Source organism: Osmerus eperlanus, chromosome 8 (genome assembly GCF_963692335.1).
Source record: "Osmerus eperlanus chromosome 8, fOsmEpe2.1, whole genome shotgun sequence".
NCBI lineage: Eukaryota > Metazoa > Chordata > Actinopteri > Osmeriformes > Osmeridae > Osmerus > Osmerus eperlanus.
This window is the reverse complement of record NC_085025.1, coordinates 14,170,665-14,191,452: the sequence shown is the minus strand read 5'-3', so window position 1 is coordinate 14,191,452 and position 20,788 is coordinate 14,170,665. Positions and strand designations below refer to the sequence as shown.

General features: G+C 52.2%; 1 protein-coding gene across 1 annotated transcript in view; it reads left to right on the top strand.

Moving 5' to 3' along the window:
- The first annotated feature begins 440 nt into the window (after positions 1-440).
- Positions 441-20,788, top strand: part of igf2r (insulin-like growth factor 2 receptor) — a 28,593-nt gene continuing 8,245 nt past the window's right edge. The window contains exons 1-36 of the mRNA XM_062467662.1: positions 441-684; positions 1,207-1,346; positions 5,137-5,258; positions 5,838-5,936; positions 6,352-6,484; positions 6,585-6,696; positions 6,936-7,041; positions 7,409-7,568; positions 7,964-8,156; positions 8,649-8,752; positions 9,178-9,342; positions 9,584-9,730; positions 9,941-10,087; positions 10,573-10,710; positions 10,842-10,992; positions 11,484-11,661; positions 11,802-11,917; positions 12,112-12,271; positions 12,615-12,893; positions 13,409-13,510; positions 13,733-13,907; positions 14,157-14,330; positions 14,805-14,954; positions 15,235-15,413; positions 15,807-15,894; positions 16,023-16,232; positions 16,563-16,693; positions 16,921-17,024; positions 17,260-17,390; positions 17,505-17,701; positions 18,031-18,157; positions 18,338-18,469; positions 18,777-19,048; positions 19,521-19,733; positions 20,012-20,161; positions 20,280-20,646. Coding sequence (XP_062323646.1) covers positions 539-684; positions 1,207-1,346; positions 5,137-5,258; positions 5,838-5,936; positions 6,352-6,484; positions 6,585-6,696; positions 6,936-7,041; positions 7,409-7,568; positions 7,964-8,156; positions 8,649-8,752; positions 9,178-9,342; positions 9,584-9,730; positions 9,941-10,087; positions 10,573-10,710; positions 10,842-10,992; positions 11,484-11,661; positions 11,802-11,917; positions 12,112-12,271; positions 12,615-12,893; positions 13,409-13,510; positions 13,733-13,907; positions 14,157-14,330; positions 14,805-14,954; positions 15,235-15,413; positions 15,807-15,894; positions 16,023-16,232; positions 16,563-16,693; positions 16,921-17,024; positions 17,260-17,390; positions 17,505-17,701; positions 18,031-18,157; positions 18,338-18,469; positions 18,777-19,048; positions 19,521-19,733; positions 20,012-20,161; positions 20,280-20,646 — 5,698 coding nt within the window. The 5' untranslated portion in view covers positions 441-538. The remainder of the gene's footprint in view (positions 685-1,206; positions 1,347-5,136; positions 5,259-5,837; positions 5,937-6,351; positions 6,485-6,584; positions 6,697-6,935; positions 7,042-7,408; positions 7,569-7,963; positions 8,157-8,648; positions 8,753-9,177; positions 9,343-9,583; positions 9,731-9,940; positions 10,088-10,572; positions 10,711-10,841; positions 10,993-11,483; positions 11,662-11,801; positions 11,918-12,111; positions 12,272-12,614; positions 12,894-13,408; positions 13,511-13,732; positions 13,908-14,156; positions 14,331-14,804; positions 14,955-15,234; positions 15,414-15,806; positions 15,895-16,022; positions 16,233-16,562; positions 16,694-16,920; positions 17,025-17,259; positions 17,391-17,504; positions 17,702-18,030; positions 18,158-18,337; positions 18,470-18,776; positions 19,049-19,520; positions 19,734-20,011; positions 20,162-20,279; positions 20,647-20,788) is intronic.

Here is a 20,788-nt window from a genome sequence, read left to right as displayed (position 1 = left end):
TGTCGAGCTGACATTGGATATACAAGATCTTTAAATGATCACAAAAGATTATTTAATGATCTTTGTGGAACTTTCTTACAGAGCTTGTTGATTGCTCATGTCTTACGCCCACATCAAAAGGACAACATATTATCGTATTATGATACTGATGACTCCAGACCCCAAGCACCTAAAATACTGTTTTCAGTGGCAAACGTGACGTCATTCACAAATCGGCTAAAGGTCATTTTGCTGCTGCTCAACAACGAAAACGGAGATGGTCAAAGTCGCTAGATTTGCCATTAGTCGCTAGATGAGATGGGAAACGTGAAAAATCGCACAATCTAGCTACAAAGTCGTAAAATTGGCAACACTGACTTTTTTTAAAATCATGACTCATGTGTAGAAGGTCACACCACGTGATGCCTGCTATCAAGCGTTGAGTGGATCATGTGATTCGGCCAGTTCCTGCTTCAGCTAGCAGAAGACAACCGTGGAGACTTTGCTGTATCATGTCGGACGCAGCGCGATAGCTTATTATTTCAAAATACTCTACAAGATGGTCTCATCGTGTAAACATAACGACATCGCAGCACCATGGAAAAGACCAACAATGTTTCTGGTGTGGCTCGTGGCGATTGTTTCATCTTTCCCCCGTGGCGCAGCGGGCACGGATGTCAGTCCTTGGTACCAGGATCTTTGCAGGTGGGTACCTCTCGGTGATTATAGATCTCGCTTGACACCTAGACGATCGGCTAGCTACAGATAACATTAGCTAAGATACGTTACGAAATAAAAACAGATGTTAAACAGATAGCTACAAAGTGCCTTATCAGTGTGGTATTCCATGTTTCCATTCGCACTACTGTTGACTGGCGCAGCAGAGTTAGCTAGGGGAGCTACGTTAGCTACCTGGTATTTATCTAGCAAACAATGAATACAATAGTGAGAAATCAAATTTTGGTCACAGCTACTATAAGTGGTTTTAACACCTTTGTATGGTCTAAAGCAGAACGTTAGCAAACATATGGACAAAGGCTGATCATCTGTTTGTAAAGCAATATGTGCAAAATATGCAATTTAATAACATATTATTGTGCATACGTAGCAATACAAGGTCATGCAGTATATTAGCAGCCAAGTCACTGTCCATTCAAATGTTGTTGTGGTATTTTAATGTTTGCATGTTATCTTAAGCATCATCTGTCTTGTCTTCCGTTGGTGCAGTTACAAATGGGAGGCCATAGACCTGGACAACAATGTCAGCTACTCTCTGAAGCTGTGTGACTCCTCTCCAGACACTGGCTGTGGGGCTGGCACTGCCATCTGTGCCCGCAACCTCACCACACAGAAGGCCCAGTCAGTGGGTGAGTACACCAACAGCACCGCAGTACCGTCGTAATATCCACAATCCTCAGTAGGTGAGGTTACAACCAGAGTCTACTCCTGAGAATAGCACATATCTAGAAAACTGTCCAGTAGGCCTACGGTAGATGAGTAGCCTAAGCCTGCAGTATTGTAGCTCGAGGCTCTGTTGTCAGTAAGGGGAGCTTGGGGAGCAGTTTGTCCATTAGCTGGAGCTGGTCTCTGGCTGGTCGCTGTGCTGAGGAGGCAGAGTGGAGCCAGGACTGAAATGCTGATTGTGAGCTGCTTGCATGACTGTGGGGTCAGCAGGCCTTGCAGAAGGAGCTAGGCTAGCCAAGCGAGAAGACCACCACAGCCAGAGAGCTAGGTTAGCAGGAGCATCGGGAGCGATGCTAGGCTGGCTAAGAAGGCTAGCCACAGGAAAACTCAGGGGTTAAACCACTGGTTGACCAATGACGTCTGTCACTAATAAATGTACTTCAGCAAAGAGGTTGTACAAGCCGTTGTATAAACCTGTTTCATGTGAAGAGCGATTGTGGTGGGAGTTCATTGTTTTTGTGTTGAGGTTCCTTCACTGTGGTCGTATTTCCTGTTTCAGTCGCTTTGTTTTCAGAAGATGAAAACGGGCAAGGGCAAAGGAAATTAGCTTTCTACAACACTCATGAGTTAACTTCAATAGACACATCCTCCCACAAAGCCATTATCTTGATGTAAATATCATTCGAAGATCATAAGTCCAGAACTGGTTGTGAACGAGACTCTGTTTGACTCTCGTAGCTTTAACAGGTTTGTGTCAAGGTCTCAGTTGTGGCTAGACGCTGCACTAAAAGCAAACAAATTAAATGACAATTCAAATTATTCTTGGCAATGCCACTTTTTAGTCCTGATCGAGCAGTTGTGAAGGGATGGGCTGTTGACATGGTTGTGTTACTGGAAAGAGAGGACAGTTATGATGGAATAACTGGGGTGAAAAGGCCAAATGGCTCCTTGAATATATTTAGGCTTACATTTGTTGTACATGCTAGAGACAGGCCTAGCCTGTAGCTAGGGCTGTAGGTCTACATGCCAAACAGCCTGTGGAGCTCTCCTGGCAAGCAGAGACAAGAGTGGTGTCAGGAGTTATTTCAGAACACGGCGCTAACAACATGGCTGGAGCAGGGGTCGGGGACCTTTTAGTGCTGTGACAAATCAGTGTTTGGTCGCGCTCAGCCAGCCAGTGACATCAGCTGATCACGTGAGCTCAGGGTGGGAGTCACTTGGGCAGTCTGGCCCTGTGCAGATACCCCAGCAGGAGCTAAGCTCTCTTCCCAGAAGAGACCAGGCCCCGCCCCAGGCCCCAGAGTCACCTCCCCAGTCCCTAGTCCTCTCACCCTGGGTCCTCTCTTCCTACATGTGTCCAAGCCTCCAGTCCTCATTCCCTCTAATGACGGCTACTTTTTATCGGATTACGTGGGATGGCCTGATCGTTGCACCTTGCTGTCCACACGGGACTGCCAGCGTTGCTCTACGAAGCTGCTACCATCACATGCCGTCCTCAATCAGTGATTGGTGCTCCTAAACAAAGAACGGGCGAACGGAAGAGAGGGAGAAAAGGAAAGGAGGAGAAGAGAGATGCTGTTTTTTTATGCTTCGTTGAACCGCTTCGGAGATGATTAGAAGGGATCAAAGGTGGACAAAATCGTCTGTCTCACATGACCATGTGATCTTTAAACCTTTTTGTCTTCCTACCCGACAACATGTTATGCCTCGACAAAAACATAAAGGAAACACGAAACAACTTATTATTCATGTAACAAAACTGGAGCCAAACCCAGTTTAACCATTCACTTCCTCAACTCCGGGAAGCGCTCTGAATTCCTCAGGCGCCCGGCATGTGGTCAATTAAGCTCAGTAGAATACAAGCTTCTGTCCTCCAGGGCTGGTCTCATTGTTGTGCAAATGGTGTTACTGGGTCATCGCGCTGGCAGCTTGTCAGCACTGTTATCAAACTGTGCTCTCAAGCACTGGTTTATGACAGGGAGAGGGAGGAAGAGGGAGACAGAGTGAGAGAGTGAAAGGGAGGAAGAGACAGAGCGAGAGAGTGAGAGGGAGGAAGAGACAGAGCGAGAGAGTGAGAGGGAGGCCCCAGTGTCCTTTAAGGCTACCACCAGCCTGGGTGTGGCTAAAGATAGGAGGCCAGCCAGGGAGCAGGACAGCCTAAACACAGTTGGGGAAAGTTCAGAGTTTCACTTGAAGGCTGAAGGTAACGTGCTAGCAACGTCAAACACGAACACAAGGGCTGCACAGAATGGAACTACTGAATGAGACATGGAACATAAAGTCGTTTGTTTCAGTTGAATTGACCTTGCTTCTTTGTAGCGGGTACTACTGTAAACTGCTCAAAGTAGCATACTGTACTGGTCAGTGTAAGGGATTCTTGTAAGTGATGTTCCGCATGGCATTTTGCGATAGCTTGACGGAGCTTCTTCAAGTAGTGAAGTAGCTAAGGTAGGATTGGTCAAAGCCGTTTTGGGTTATGTCTTTCGCGATAGGTTAATTCGTACGTTTGTACATGAGTGCGTTAGGGAAGCTCTGGGAGGAGCCGTCACTGACCGTTCTGCACAGCAGCGGAGACGAGTCTAAAGCCGACTCTGAAATGTAGTTCTTATCAACGCCTGGGGTTTGGGTACAGGACTGTCTGGCTGCTTGTCAGTACCAGGCTGCCTCGCTGCTGGCTCAGCACCGCACCCTGCCTCTTATCAGCTCACGTAGAACAGGGAGACCTACACTGTGGACTCAGGACTGTCAACGGCTTTTACTGCGCTGATGTACCGGGGAGAGGTTTTTGGTGCACGTCGAGTCGAACCCTTGTTAGAGGCCGGGACAGAAGCAGTCTCGGTCTGTTTACTCGTACATAAAGCAACTTCACTGGTACAGAGAAGGGAAATAGCCACACAAACGGATAGAGACAAGGAGAAATAGATAGAGACAAGCAGAGAGAGAGAGAGAGAGAGAGAGGTCTAGATAGAGGGGGACAGTGACACACGGACAGCATAACAGGGAGAGACCAGCCGTGCGTTGGCAGCAGTGTGTGAAAGACCGACACAAGTCGCACACATAGAGAAAGAGACTGTGTATCCAGACGTGTCTTTTCCCTCCGTTTCACATTTGTATTCACTTAGCAATTGCATCATCATCCAAAGTGACACGTGTGGAAAGTACAGGATCACGGATCAGAAGTACGTAGTTCTGCTCCAGGACTCCTGTCTGCGAATCTCCCCGGCTAGTACACACAACAGACAAGCCTGGCAGCCAAAACCACGTCATATCCCCCCTCCCCTCCCCTTTCTCCCCCCAGTACCCTAATGTTCACCTCTGACCCCACGGAGGACTGTGTGGCAGCCCCGGGGAGCTGGATTATGAATCACCTCGGAGCTCCTTGAGGGAGCATGTTAGCTTTAAGGGGAGATGGATTCCGTCACTGGGTCATGTTGGAGTCTCTGGGCGTGGGACTGAACGGGGCTGGGAAGATAAAAATGTTTTGCCCGTTGCCTGCATGCCTCACTGGTGTGTCTGTGTCTGTGTGTAGGGAGTCAGATGGCTGAGCGGTGAGGGAGTCGGGCTAGTAATCTGAAGGTTGCCAGTTCGATTCCCAGCCGTGCCAAATGACGTTGTGTCCTTGGGCAAGGCACTTCACCCTACTTGCTTCGGGGGGAATGTCCCTGTACTTACTGTAAGTCGCTCTGGATAAGAGCGTCTGCTAAATGACTAAATGTAAAATGTAAATGTGTGTCTGTGTGTGCGTCCGTCCAGGTGAGCTGTCCCTGCGGAGCGTGACGGGCACCAGCGTGATGGACTTCAACAGCACGCAGCGTTGCCCCGGCGACAGCAGCGTCATCCAGAGCAGCATCAGCTTCCTGTGCAGCAAGACCATGGTGAGACCAAGCCCCTCCGCCGCCCCCCCCCCCCCACCCACCACCACCCACACGTTCCCTCCACGCCCCCCTGTAACACCTGTCAGCGAACAACCCCTTTCTGACGAACTGCAACGTTTCCTGTCAGAGGGACGTGGGGACCTCCTGTTCTCACAGCAGGTCTAACCACAGACGTGAAACGGTTTGCTCACTCTCACCGACTGCATGTTCAGCTCAGGCACGGTGAGCAAGCATAGGAGACGATGAGGCGGATGCAAACAGGTTCCGGTTTTCATCTTTTGCGCGCTTGCCGCTTCGGCCAGCTGAGCACACAGGAGGAGCGTTTTACTGGGCGGGTGTGTGTAAAGAGTGTGGGCGTGGGTGTGTGTGTGTGTGTGTGTGTGTGTGTGTACATATGCATGCTGTATATAGACCTGACAGCCTGTTTCACTGCCAATCTGTAACAGCCTTCATAAAAAGCTTTTCTAATCCAGTTGTTATTGGGTTGAAAATGCAAATAAAGTAAATGTCCACCGAATATTGACACAATGCCTTTCACTAGGTCACATTCATCTTTGTGTGTGTGTGTCCTCCTTCCAGGGGACACCAGAGTTTGTCACCATGTCCCAGTGTGTCCACTACTTTGAATGGAGGACGTATACCGCCTGTAAGAAGGACAAGTTCAAACCACATAAAGAGGTTGGTTGAAATTCTATCTAATTTACCTCTCTCTCTGTCTGTCTGTCTGTCTGTCTGTCTGTCTGTGTCTGACTCAGAAGGTGTGTGTGAAGCCACAGAAGACCCTATCTGTGGGTAGCCGTTTATGAGTAGCTCGTTCAGTGTGGAAAAGGTGACAGTGAGTCAAAGGACTTCTCTGCAACCTACGTAGGCCTCACTGGAAATTGAAATGCCAAAGATCATTACTGCCATATCATGTCTGCCAACCCCCTTTTCCAGCTGAATAATGTTCTCACTGCAGTGGTTGCAGGTCTGTTGTACAGCCCTATTTCTGATACCGTAGAAATGTTGCCGTGGCGGGCCCACATGTATACACACACACACACACACACACACACACAGAACAACACTGATGTGTGTTGCCGTCCCTGTCCAGGTCCCCTGCTACGTGTTTGACTTGGACGGTAAGAAGCACGACCTGAACCCCCTGGTCAAGCTGTCGGACGGCTACCTGGTGGACGACTCTGACGACGAGGTGGACTTCTACATCAACATCTGCAGGAGCCTGAGTGAGTCGGCGGCACATCACCTCGCGTCTCGCGAGTCAAACGTAGAAAATGCGTTTCTTGGCTTTGACGAACAAACGCTTGTTTCTTCCTCCCCCCTCAGACCGTTCACAGAGCCCCTGTCCTGAAGGCTCTGCTGCCTGTCTGACCTCCAGTAAGGGCTCCTTCAGCATGGGCTTGCCCACCCACCAGCTGGAGCTGCTGTCCAACGACAGGTAAAGCCGAGCAAAACGCGAGCGTCTCCATACGCTAAAGCGGACCACGCTAACTGCTAACGACCTCGGAGCTAGCCTCGGAGTGACCTTAAGATTCCTCTCTGGTGTAGCTTTGACCTGAGCCTGACTTTCTCTCTCTTTCTCCTTTTTGTCTCTTTCTTTTTTCTGTTTTTTTTCCTCTTTTCTTTCCTCTTCCTTTTTCGTCCTCTCTCTCTCCTCTCTCCTCTCCTCCGTCCCAGGCTGAGGTTGCGCTACGAGGGAAGCCCCGACAGCCCGCCAGACTTCTGTAACGGCCACACCCCCGCCGTCACCATCACCTTCGTCTGCCCCTCGCGTCGACAGGAGGTGAGCATCCAAACTCCTGACACCCACACACCAACCCGGGGGATTTCTGTCAAAAATACGACGTCAGAAGATGACGCAAACCTAAACAATATACTACATTTACATTTAGTCATTTAGCAGACGCTCTTATCCAGAGCGACTTACAGTAAGTACAGGGACATTCCCCCCGAGGCAAGTAGGGTGAAGTGCCTTGCCCAAGGACACAACGTCATTTTTGCACGGCCGGGAATCGAACTGGCAATCTTCAGATTACTAGCCCGCTTCCCTAACCGCTCAGCCACCTGACTCCCTACATACTAGTGTCTCTCTCTGTTGTTGGTTGGCCAGTCTCACGACTCTGTGTGTGTGTGTGTTTGTGTCCCTCCAGGGCACCGAGCCCAGGATGACAGCCAAGACTAACTGTCGCTACGAGGTGGAGTGGGTGACGGAGTACGCCTGTCACCGTGACTACCTGGAGAGCAAGACCTGCAAGCTGACAAACGGACAGCACGACATTTCTATAGACCTCACACACCTCACACTCAGCGGTATGACCACACTCCCTATAATGACACACACACATGCACACACATACAAATACACACACACACGCAAGCATGCACGCACACCAATACAAATAGACACAAACACATACAAATACACACACACAGACATACAAATAAACCTAAATACACACACACACACACACAAAACATATGACACAGCCACACACGCAGTTACAATATTTGAGTAGAAGTGGTTCTCTAATTTCTGTGAGAAACAGTGGAAGACTTTGTTTTGGTTTTGTATTTAGCAAAAGGGAACTTAAATCATGCGTCTTGCAGTATTCCTCTTGCAACACCGCTAAGCAGGTTCCTCTTCGACAAGTTGTGTGAACTCATAACTCTAATGTAATTGTGTGCGCGTGTGTGTGCGTGTGTAGCTCAAGATGCACCGTACTATGCGGAAGCTAAGAGCCCTGATGGGAAGGACAGCTACGTGTACTACATGAACGTGTGTGGCGAGACGCAGGCGGGACAATGTGGAGACGACAAGCACTACGTCTCAGCCTGCCAGGTCAAAGAGTCCGGAGACGTCACCAAGATAGCAGGGCGCTACGAGAACCAGACCCTCAGGTAGGAGGAGAGAGAGCCGCTCTCTCTCTGGCTTTGTCTCTCTGTCCCTCTCCATCTCTCCCTTCTGAGCGCTCTCTCTCTCTTTCTTTGAAATTGTGTAGTCTCTCACCCCTTTCTCTGTTCATCCCCCCTCCCCTTTACTCTTCTTATCCGCTCCACTTCCCTCCTCTCCGCTCCTATCCTTAACTCCTCCTCTCCTCATCCATCTCCTCCTCATCCCTCTCCTCGCCCCCCTCTCTCCTCTCCTCGCCCCCCTCTCTCCTCTCCTCGCCCCCCTCTCTCCTCTCCTCGCCCCCCTCTCTCCTCTCCTCGCCCCCCTCTCTCCTCTCCTCGCCCCCCTCTCTCCTCTCCTCGCCCCCCTCTCTCCTCTCCTCGCCCCCCTCTCTCCTCTCCTCGCCCCCCTCTCTCCTCTCCTCGCCCCCCTCTCTCCTCTCATCATCCCCCTCTCTCCTCTCCTCTCCTCGCCCCCCTCTCTCCTCCTGTCTCCTCCAGGTACTCAGACGGGGACCTGACCCTGATCTATCCAGACGGGAGTCGCTGCAGTTCTGGCTTCCAGAGGATGACCATCATCAACTTCCAGTGCAACCAGACCGCAGGTGAGCTCCCCCCGACCAATCGAGTTGCTGTTGAATTATTTACATTTCTACACGCGTTCATGGCCCCTTTTATCTAAAGGGGTGTGCGTAAAGTGCAGCAGATAATGAAGGATTAGAGGGGCACCTTTGTGATGAGTGGACAGTACTTAAGTGGTTGGTGCCGAGGGGAATCGGTGTTTACGGAACGCCGTCAGATCCCAAATGCATCCTCCGAAAAGTCAATATAGCGCGAGAAGTGATGAACAGATAAGTGAGGCGGCTACTTGTGAGAGCCACCATCTGGAATTAAGCTGCATCTGTTGTTCAGCCACATATGAACAAGGGTTAGAGGGTCGTGACGTCGGCCATGACACTCGAATGCAAACTCGGGTCCAAGCGAATATCGAAATTGATTTATGTCTTCTCCCCCCCTCCTCCACCTCCAGGGAACTCTGGGAGGGGCTCCCCAGTGTTTGCTGGGGAGACTGACTGCACCTACTACTTTGACTGGCAGACGGCCTACGCCTGCGTCAAGGAGAAGGAGGATCTGCTCTGTAGGGTCACAGAGAGCAAGAAGCACTACGACCTTTCACCCCTGACACGCTACCCTGGTAGGACAAGAGCTCTTCTTTCTTCTCCTCTCTCTTTTCTCCTCTCTTTTCTTTTTTCTTCTCTCCTTTCCCCTCCTCCTTCATTCTTCCCCCCTCCACTCCTTTCGCCTCTCTTTTCTCTTCTCTCTCCTCCTCCTTCCCCCCTCTCTCCTCCTCTTTCCCTCCTCTCTCTTCTCCCCCTTCCCCTCTCATCTCCTCCAGTTACTGATTCCTCCCTGTCCTCTGACCTCCTCTCCTCCAGAGTTGGAGTCGGCCCAGAACTGGGAGGCCGTGGACGCCAACGCCCCCGAATCCGACCCCCGCCGCTTCTACGTCAACGTGTGTCACAAGCTCCTCCAGCAGGGGGCGGCGCTGGGCTGCCCCGAGGACGCCGCCATCTGCGCCATAGGTACGTCTGCTACTGGTACTGCTACTGGTAGTGGTACTGCTACTGGTACTGCTACTGGTACTGCTACTGGTACTTGTGGTATGTGTACCGGTTCTGCCTGGTCTGATAGGTACTGGTCAGAGTCACACAGTTTACTAGCTTGTCTGAACTTGTTGATGTTGTAGGGATGCGAACGTTTCATGGTCCCTTGTTGTCTTGTTTGTCCTCCAGGCAAAGACAAGACAGCCGTGAGCCTGGGGAAGTTCCTGTCTTCCCCCAAGAAGACAGGGAGTGACCTCAGACTGACGTACACGGAGGGGGACACGTGCAGGAAGAACAAGTGGATCAGTACCATCATGACCCTCAAGTGTAAACCAGGTGAGGAGGAAGATGAGGGCGATATAGAGGAGGGAGGTTGGGAGAGTGTTGTTTTGAGAGAAATCCAGGATCCCCCCCACACACACACGCTTGTTTTCACTGAAACTGACAAGTGATTCCAGTATTCCTCTTGCAACACTGCAAGTGACAGAACCACCTAAAGGTTCTGTAGGGGGGTTTGGAAACAGTTTACCTTCCACTAGCAGGGTGCTTACCAGAGCAATCCGAGGTGAGAGACTTTCTCTGTAGTATCTGGAACCTTCCGTCCATCATTTTGCAGCTAAATGTTTCAAACCTGCCCCTTTCACCAACTGAGAGGAAGAGAAGGAGAGTAAATATGGACGATGAGCTCAATAATTGAATACCAGTAGAGATGTAGCGAAAGTAGAAAGGCAGACACTTTCAAAACGAAAGGGCCGATTTGGACAGTGTGTGTCCGGCTCCTGGGACGGGTTTGTGAGCGGAGAGGTTGTGTTTGTGTCCAGGGGACTTGGAGAGCGCCCCCATCCTGAGGAGTGTGTCGAGTGACGGCTGTCTGTACGAGTTTGAGTGGTACACGGCTGCGGCCTGCGTGCTCGCCCGGGCGTCGGGCGACGACTGCAAGGTGGAGGACCCCCAAGCCGGTCAGTCACACACACACCCACACACACACAGATCATTTCACAATGTCAGAGCACCACTGAAACGCTAAACGTAAAGAAGGGAAGGATTCATAGTCTCTCATCCTCTCCCACGCCTCTCCCCTGCCCTCCAGGTATATCGTTCGACCTGACCCCCCTGCGCAGGCCGGTGGGCAGCTTCTACAACATGTCCAGCGGAGACTATGAGTACCTCATCAACGTGTGCGGCCAGGTCAAGGCAGCCAAGTGTCCAGACAAGGCTGGAGCCTGCCAGGTGGACCAGAGGTATGCAGACAGACAGACAGACATGCAGACAGACACAGACAGACGGACATGACAGACACGACAGACAGGCAGGCAGGCAGGTAAACGGGTAGTTAGACAACCAGGCAGACAGTTAGGTAGACGACGAGGCAGGCTGACAGACGGGCAACTAGACAGGAAGCCAGGGTAGACAGACATACTTTACAGGCTGGTAAACTAAACTGGCAGACAGGCACGCAGGCAGACAGACCGGCCGGTCGACAAGTTGGCAAGCAGGCAGGCAGATGGGTTCAAACCATGGAGATGACACTTGACATTCCTTTAGCACTCACCCCATGCTCATCCAGCTATCGCACAAACTACCCCCCCACCCCCCCCCCCGCGCATTAGTCTATCGCACAAAGTACACACCCCCCACCCCCCCTGTCTGACGGCATACCCCACCCTACCACATTAACTAACACATTTTCTGCGGGAAACCCTTTGCTCCCCTCTTCTTCTCCCCTCCTCAGTGGGACTAGCTCGTGGAGTCTGGGGGACTTTAACTCTCGTCTGTCGTACTACGACGGTCTGATCCAGCTGTCCTACGCCAACGGCTCCCAGTACAACAACAAGCAGCACACGCTGCGCTCCACCCTCATCTCCTTCCTCTGTGACCGCGACGCCGGCCTCGGCAAGCCAGAGTTCCAGGTAACAACCACTCAGCACCTCCACAACCAGAGCCTAGACCAAGACCTGAGAATCCCCATCATTTGTTCCTTCTGGATAACTGGAGACACCTTCTATAACCGTATTTGTGTGTGCGTTTGTGCGCGTGCGCGCACCTGCAGGTAGAGGATAAGTACACCTACAATTTCCGGTGGTACACGTCGTACGCCTGTCCGGAGAGACCCCAGGAGTGTGTGGTGACAGACCTCAACACTCAGGAGCAGTACGACCTGTCCAGGTCAGTCATGCACGCTAGTCTCTCTCCCTCTCTCTCTCTGCTCCTCTGTCTATCTATCTCTCTCTCTTGCTTTCTCTCTTTCTCTCTCCTTTCTCTTGTCTCCCTCTGTCTTCCTTTCCATGTAGGTCATCCCCAATACACCTCCCTCTCTTTCATCCTTCTCCCCCCCCCCCCCCCCCCCCTCCTCCCTCCAGTCTCTCCAGGTCCAGCGCCAGCATAAACTGGCAGATCATGGATTTGTCTGACCCCGGCAACCTCAGGAAGTACTACATCAACGTGTGTCGTCCCCTCAGACCGGTGGCCGGCTGCGACCGCCAGGCGTCCGTGTGCCAGATGAAGTACGAGCCGCGGGAGGTGAGGCCTGCAGCGCCCCCTAGGGGAACACGCAACGCACTTTATTTAACGCACGTTTATTTCACCGTCTTTATTTCACGCGCTGGTTCGGTCGTGGTTTTGTCTCCCGTTTCTCCTTCTTTGTCTTTTTCTCTGTCTGTCTCTCTTTCACTCTCGCTTGCTCGCTCTGCCTCCCCCTCGCTTGCTCTCTCTCACTCTGTCTCTCTCATTTTCTCCCACTCTGTCTCTCTCTACTGCACTCTCTCACTGTCTCTTTTTCTTTCCATCTCTCTCACTGTCTCTCTCCCTCCTGCCCTCTCTCATTCTGTCTCTATCTCACTCCCCCCCTCCCCCCCTCCCTCAGGTCACCCTCACGGAGACGGTCTCCGTCAGCAACATGGGCGTGGCCAAGCGCGGGCCCGTCATCGAGGGCCGCGACCGCCTGCTGCTGGAGTACACGGACGGCTCGGTGTGCCACGCCGGCGGCCTTCAGCTCAGCTACACCACGCGCATCCACCTGGCGTGCTCGCGCGGCTCCGTGTCGTCCGGGCCACGCTTCCTCACGGAGCAGAACTGCACCGCCAACTTCTTGTGGGAGACGAGGGCGGCGTGCGCCATCCGAACCACCAGCAACGTTAGCAACGTGAGTGGACCAGGGAACCTGGACAGTTTCGTTCCGGAAGTTGCCGCCTGCAGTCAGATACAAGCTAGAGTCAGGTGTTTTTGGGGTAGGAGCGCTTCCTGGACTAAATGACATGTATTCTCGTGCTGTGAGTATCAGAATGGAATGCTTGGAACGTTGGGTAACCAGATTTGACCAGGTGGCGTGGAAAGGAACTGTTGACACCAAATGCTTTGATACACTAATGATCATGAGCAGGGGGGATGGAATATCGCATCTTTCAAACAGCCTCAAAGATGCATCCAAGGTTTACCAGCCCCCCCCCCCCTAAAAAGAATCCTGTGCACATTGCAATGCCCAAGATCATTTTTTGAGGTGCTCTTTATGACTTGCAGGTGACTTGTAATACACACTGCCATGATTTGACAAAGACTCGCTCGAAACTCTCCTCGGGTCGCCGGGTCGGTTCAGGAAGAAAGAGTGTGATGTTGTTTCCCAGTACGTGAGATCTCCTGTGTGTGTCCATGTTGTAACAGACCTGCTCAGTGGTGGACCCCATCTCTGGCTTTGAGTTCAACCTGCTACCACTGGCCTCCGAGACTGGCTACAAGGCTGAGGGCAATGGCAAGACCTTCCTGGTAAGCTGCCTGCACACACACACACACAAATATTGACACACACATTGACACACACACATTGACACACACACATTGACAGACACACATTGACACAAACACGTTCCCAGTCACTGACTCCCTGATGTTTACCTGTGAACACATACACGCAAACACCCTACATGTTTCAGATGCCTAGCTGACGTGGTCTTACAACACTGTGTGTGTGTGTGTGCGTGCGTGCAGGTGAACATCTGTGAGGCGGCGTCCGAGTGTGGCTTGGCGGGGGGCAAGCCCGTGGCAGGGTGCGAGCTGGAGGAGGGCCGAGCCATCGGCCCCGTGGGGGTGGAGAGGACCCTCAAGTACTCCACCAACAATCTGCTCACCCTCACCTACAAGGGAGAGCTGGACAAGCCTACAGGTAGGGCCTCGCGCGCGCCTCGTCGCCGTCTCGTCGCCTTGCTGAACGCGGTGTGTGGAACGTGTAAATGAACCCATGTCTGGTCTCTCTCTTCCTTCTCTTCTCGCGCTCCTCTCTGCCCCTCCTCTCTTTCCCTCCTCTCGGTCCTTCCCCTCCCTTCCCTTCCCTTCCAACTGCCCCTCTCCCCTTCTCTCTCGGTCCAATGTGTGCTCCCCCATATCTGTCGTCCACCTCCCCCCCCACCCCCAGGCACGAGGGACACCTTCACGATGAGTTTCGTGTGCGACCCGGAGGCCCACCCAGGCCGCCTGGAGCTGGTGAAGGAGGAGCTGAGCTCGTCCGCACACACCACCCACGACGTCTTCTTCCAGTTCCACACCGCCCTGGTGTGTGTCCCCGCCCCCGTGGACTGCCAGGTCACCGGTAAGACCCCCTCACCCCCCCCCCATGTGGTCTCACCTCCAGGGGGAGATCATATGGATGTTCATGACCAAGGTGGTCCGGTGTAACAGTTGACTGCAAGGCTGCTTGTTTCCTTGATGCCATGGCAGCGTTTATTTCAAACACTAAAGCATGTTTTTACTGGGTTGTTGTGGCCTATAGTTATACTGAAGTTAGTTGACATTTCCACATGAATGAAAGTACAATGAAATGTTTCTATTTGGTTAATTTAGCAGACACTTGTATACAAAGTAATGTATGAATAGTGCAAATGGAAGGTACAGCAGAGGGTCAAGGATCAAAAGTGCATACTAGTTCGAAAGTATTTCGGTGGTCATGCAAGGAATAGTCTGTATTTACTAGCCACAATCTAAAGTAACCACACGGTGACTCCCACCCCCAAAAAAACTGAATTATGTGCACACAATGACATGAGCGGTTGCGGTTGACCTCCAGATTCCCACGGTAACGAGTATGACTTGAGCCACCTGAGCCGCGATGTAGACGACAGCCCCTGGACGGCCCTCGACACGTCGGACCAGGCCAGCAAGCGCTCGCTCTACATCAACGTGTGCAAACCCTTACCCTCTGTACACGGCTGCCCGGGTGAGCTGCACCTGCACACACACACACACACACACACACACTGGCGCTCACACACACTCGCTCACACAGTCACATATGCTCACACACTCATTCCCTCACTCACATTCATATACGCACACATATTCACTCACTCACACGCAAGCCCCAATATCCACAAGCACGTGGAAACTCTTGAAATAGGAACGACTTAAATCATTTTGAACTATTCCAAAGATTGAAATCCTTCTATTGGTGACACCTCCCCCCCTCCCTCCACATCTGGTTTATGTCTCCTCTCTAGTCGGCCCGCTGGGGGCGTGTGGGACTATCGGGGGGGTGGGGGTGAACCTGGGCTACATCCAGTCCAGCCCCCAGGTGGCGTCTGACGGCTCGGTCAGCATCGTTTACCTGAACGGAGACAGGTGTGGCGAGCAGGGGCGCTACTCCACACGCATCCTCTTCCAGTGTGACGACCACCCGGTGAGTAACACACGCGCACACCACTGACACACCACAATATGACATGAACACTACCACAACATAACACGCACACATAATGCTAATAGCCAGTGTAGCATAAATGCGACGCTGTAACACCCACCCACCACTAACACACCACAATGTAACACACTAAAGAACGATGACTTCATATCCGGTTTAAACTGATGTTTTAATGGACTGGCTTCCTTTCGAACCCAATGGCAAGGAGTCCATAGCAACCTTGTGTTTCGAGTTACACACCATTTCAGTACCTTCTTCTCTGTATCAGATTGACATTGTAGCATTAGCAGATTAGTACCTCCGATGTCCTCCGGTTGGTACGGTCCTAGGAGAGTAACTAGGACTAACTGTCTGACCCCCTCCGCTGGGCAGGGCTCTCCCGTGTTCGACCGGCTGGACGGCTGTGAGTACGTGTTTGTGTGGAGGACCTCAGAGGCATGTCCCCTCAGGAAGACCCAGGGTGCGTTCATCCATTCCAATCGTCGATTTGCCGTTGTTGTTGATTTAGGGCATTCGAAATGGTGCAGATGCCTAGCTCACGTGGGCTTACACTGTGTGTGTGTGTGTGTGTGTGTGTGTGTGTCCCAGGCGACGACTGCAGGGTGAGGGACCCCAGGAGTGGCTACGTGTTTGACCTGAGCTCCCTGTCGGGTCAAGACTTCAAAACGCTGAGCGCCCCTTACCAATACCACCTGTCCGTCTGCGGGGGGCTGAATAAAGGCATTTGCACCCACAAAGACACAGGAAGTGACCTTGTGTCTTCCTGTCAGGTGGAAGGAAGCACTCATAGAATCGCTGGTACGTTCACGAACCCATTCCTGTTGTAACATCATAAATGTTCAACTTTTTTCATATTTGATTTGAACGGTACATTTTCACAGCTAGAAAACACCACTAAGCTTTACTTAATGAAGGGAATATACGTTAAGCGTTACGATACGAAACGGGTGACATAAGATTTTCTTGCTCTCAGTTAAACCTGTCTTTTCAATATCATCGAAAGAGAACTTAATGATTGAGTTAGCTTGTTAGTTTGTGAGTTAATTAGTCCCCAGTGTGTCCGGCCCTCTCTCTACTAAGTGGGTTAGTTTGTGAGATTGTGAGTGTCGTGAACTCTCCACCTGTCAGGCATGGCGTCCAAGATCTTGAGCTACGTGGGAGACCAGATTGTGCTGAACTACACCAACGGAGAGACCTGTCACAAGATCTACCAGAGATCCACTGAGATCTACTTCACCTGCCACCCCGACAAGACCCCGGTGAGTACCCCGGCACACCGTGTTGGGTCAAAGCACAGCAGTCACTGGATCTGGAGGCAGAGCAATCACTGGATCTGGAGTTTACTAGAATAGTAAAACCATCTCTTACTTAAGGCCACCACAAAGTAATTTTGTTGTTTGTCTGGTGAGTGTTGCAAAGCTGTGTAACTTTTAGACAGAATGTAGTTCTCCTGACTCACTGTGCGCTTTGTATTCTCTGCCTCTAGGGGGCGCCCGAGTTCATCAAGGAGACCCCAGGGTGCACCTACCTGTTTACCTGGCAGACTTCTCTGGCCTGCATTCCTGTCAAGACCGCCAGCTGTTCCTACAAGTAAGACCTCTCTCTCCTCACCTCTCTTCTCCTCTCCTCCTCCTCTATTCTGCTCCTCCTTATCTCCACTGCTCCTCCTAATCTCCACTGCTCCTCCTTATCTCCACTGCTCTTCCTCTCCAGCACGTTCCCTCTTTCTCTCTCTGCCCACTCCCATCTGTCTTGCTCCTCCCTCCCTTTGTGTGTGTGTGTGTTTGTGTGTTGGCATCAACATTTGGCATCTGTTCCCCATCAGCGACGGTAAGGGACACTCCTACGACTTGTCTTCGCTAGCCATGGACTCTAGGAACTGGGTGGTGGAGTCCTCCACTGGGGAACAGCAGCGTTACTATATCAACGTCTGCAAGTCTTTAGTTCCCCAGGGTGGTGAGTACAGGCGCCTGGCCCGGTCAGAATCACTCTCCCAGAAACGTCTCATTTCCAACGCATGGGATACATTTCCTTATTAAGTGTTTCCCCTCCTTGGCTTTTTCGTGATAGGCTCCTGGAAGTGTCCGTCAACTGCCGCTTCCTGTTTGAAGAGCGACAACCAGTACGTGAGCCTGGGGGAGGCGGAGTCTGCGCCAACGTTCCACAACGACGTGCTGGTCCTAAAGTACACCGGCGGAGAGATGTGTCCCAACAAGCTGAGGAAGAAGAGCACCTTCATCCGCTTCCAGTGCGACAAGGACAAAGTGGTGAGGGTCCGGCGACACACTCTCACACACACACACAAGTTTTTCTATCCTAGTGGGGCCGACCATTGACTTCCGTTCAAAAATGTGTTATCGATGACCCCAACCTCAACCCGAACCCTGAGTATTATTCTAAGCCTTACACTAATGCTAACCCTAACTCAAAAATCCAGTGAAAAAAGCATTAGAAGTTATTAAAGAAAGTGACAGAAAGTCAACATTTTCACTATACCTGTGAGGACTTTTGGTCCCCACAAAGGTAGTTAAACAAGACCACATATACACACACACACACACACGCGCGCGACTACAGATGTTGTGTGTTTTCCCAGGACTCGCGGCCCACCCTGATCACAGCCTTGGAGGACTGTGTGTACACCTTCGTCTGGTTGACCGCAGCGGCCTGCCCTCTCAACAGCAGCCAGCAGGGAGACTGCAGAGTCACCAACCCAGCCAGCGGTGGGTCACACACACACACACACACACACACAATAATACAATCTAGCACACCATGACCCATCATACACATACACACAATGTCAGTACACACACAAACATGCACTCATGCACATAATGACCACAAGCCCTCACACATGCACACACACACCCTTACACTCTCTGTTCTGTCCTGTGCTCCAGGTCACCTGTTTGATCTGAACTCTCTGAACCGCAAGGGAGGCTACACCGCTTACGACAACCGGGACCCACGCAAAATGTTCAGGCTCAATGTGTGTGGGGGGATAGACAACGCAGGCTGCCAATCAGAGACAGGTAGGAGGGTGGGGCCAAGAGAGGGGGGCTTATCACAGAGGGTGGAGGGAGGGAACAAAGCGTAGACTGGACAGGAATTGTGGAAGTTGGGGAATATGTCACTCCTCACGTGCTGTGTGCGTATGTGAAAACAAACACACACGCTGATTGTCTGTGACGTCCAGAGACATTCTATATGACGCATTAGGTGTGTTTGTGTGTTATGACTGAGTGACAAAAGTAGAGAGATCTCTCTAATGAGTGACACCTCAGATCTGAGAGATCAGGAGATGGCTAACTGCCGCGTGTGTGTGTGTGTGTCCCACAGGCGTGTGCATCAAAGACAGCCAGAGCGCGGTGAACGGTGGCACGTTCAGCAGGAAGTTGTCCTTCCTGGACCAGGTGCTGGAGCTGACCTATGAGGGCGGAGACGCCTGCGCCGCCAACCCCGCCCTCAAGCACAAGAGTGTGATCAGCTTTGTGTGTCGCTCGGAGGCGAGGGGCGGGGCCCAGGGGACGGGGCCGGTGCTGGTGGACTCGGAGCAGGACACCTGCACCCACTACTTCTCCTGGCACACCCCCCTCGCCTGCGAACAGCAGGTAACCAATCACAGTGCGGCAGAGTTGGGGAGGGGGGAGTCAATGGCCAATGACAGGATGAAATGCGGGCTTAGAAGACGAGATTGCGAGTGGGCGTGCTGCGTTACGAGTGTCTGTGAGGTGCGTGCATTGGTTAGCCAACACACACACACACATACACACAGACAGCCAGCTGCAGTAATCAGTAACTACCCAATCATCTGGCCCAAAGCCACGCCGGGCTGTGACATCTTCACCCACGTCAGCAATCGACTTCACGGGTTAGCCAATAACGAAGACAACTTGTCTCAGTTACATTTTACAGTTTATTCCTTTAGCAGATGCTTTTTTATTATCTAAAGGAACGAACGAAGGGGCAGGATGTTCTTTTTTCTAACAGCATATCAGCGGTTACTGCCAAGGAACTCGCAGTGACAATGTAAAAAATGTCCAAACCCTAACCCCCCTTCCTTTTCCTCCTGTTCTTCTTCAGGTCAAGTGCTCGGTTCTAAACGGGTCGACTCTGATCGACCTGACCCCGCTGATCCACCTTGCTGGCTTCTACACGGCCACGAATGAGGACGGTGACAAGGACCAGACCCCAGACTTCTACGTCAACATCTGCCAGCCCCTCAACCCCATCCCTGGGGTCAACTGTCCCCCCGGGACCATCGTCTGCATGGACCCTGTGGAGGGGCCACCCATAGTGAGACACACATTCAGTCAGATACACGCACTCCCATACACTTAGACACATGCAAGACATTCCAGACAGACACACACACCTCTGCCCTGACATTCACAGTAGTCACAAACCCCATCAACCCCCCCAAACAGACACACACACACACAAACCCCCAAATAACCCATCCCCCGGGACACTCTCACAGCCTGTCTGAGACACACACACACATGTGCACACACGTACACATGCTCACGTGTACAGAGCCGTTATTAAGCAGTGCTGTTCCCTGTCTGTTCTAGGACATTGGAAGAGTCTCGTCCAGCCCACAGTTCAGCACGCTCACCAACGAGGTGTCAATCACCTTCAACAGCTCCACCCCCTGCGTCTCTGACTCCGCCTTAAACTACACCTCCACCATCGTCTTCATCTGCCAGAGAGGCCTGGATCTGGTCAGTACCAACTTGCGCAATCACACGCACGCGCGCAAATACACACACGTATGCACGCACAAACGCATGCACAAACACACGCACACAGCCCATAATGGCGTGCGTTTCGCCTCCCCAGGGCTCTCCCCAGATGGTCCGTCAGCAGGGCTGCGAGTACGCGTTCGAGTGGGCCACGCCCCTGGTGTGCCCCGACGCCACGCGAACCAATGGCTGCACCCTGACCGACGACCAGCTTCAGTTCACCTTCGACCTCGCTGCCCTGTCCGGGGAGGTCAGCGTGGCCGCGGGGGCGGACTCGTTCAAGATCAACGTGTGCGGGGCCGTGTCGGACTCCGGCTGCAAAGGCGGCGCCGTGTGCCAGCTGCCAGGGGCGGGAGGGGGGGTGCCGGCATCCTACGGCATCAGCCAGGCCATGACCATGGACTACCGTCACGAGGAGCAGGGGGTCCTCATGCAGTATGGAGGGGGGGACCCCTGTCCCACAGGTAAGATGCTAGAGGTTTGCGCACAACAGAACAGTAGTACACTGCATGTTCCCCTCCTGGCCTAGCTTTAGTCACACCACTAGCCTTACTCCACATGACCTAGCTACTACATTACATTTACATTTAGCAGATGCTCTTATCC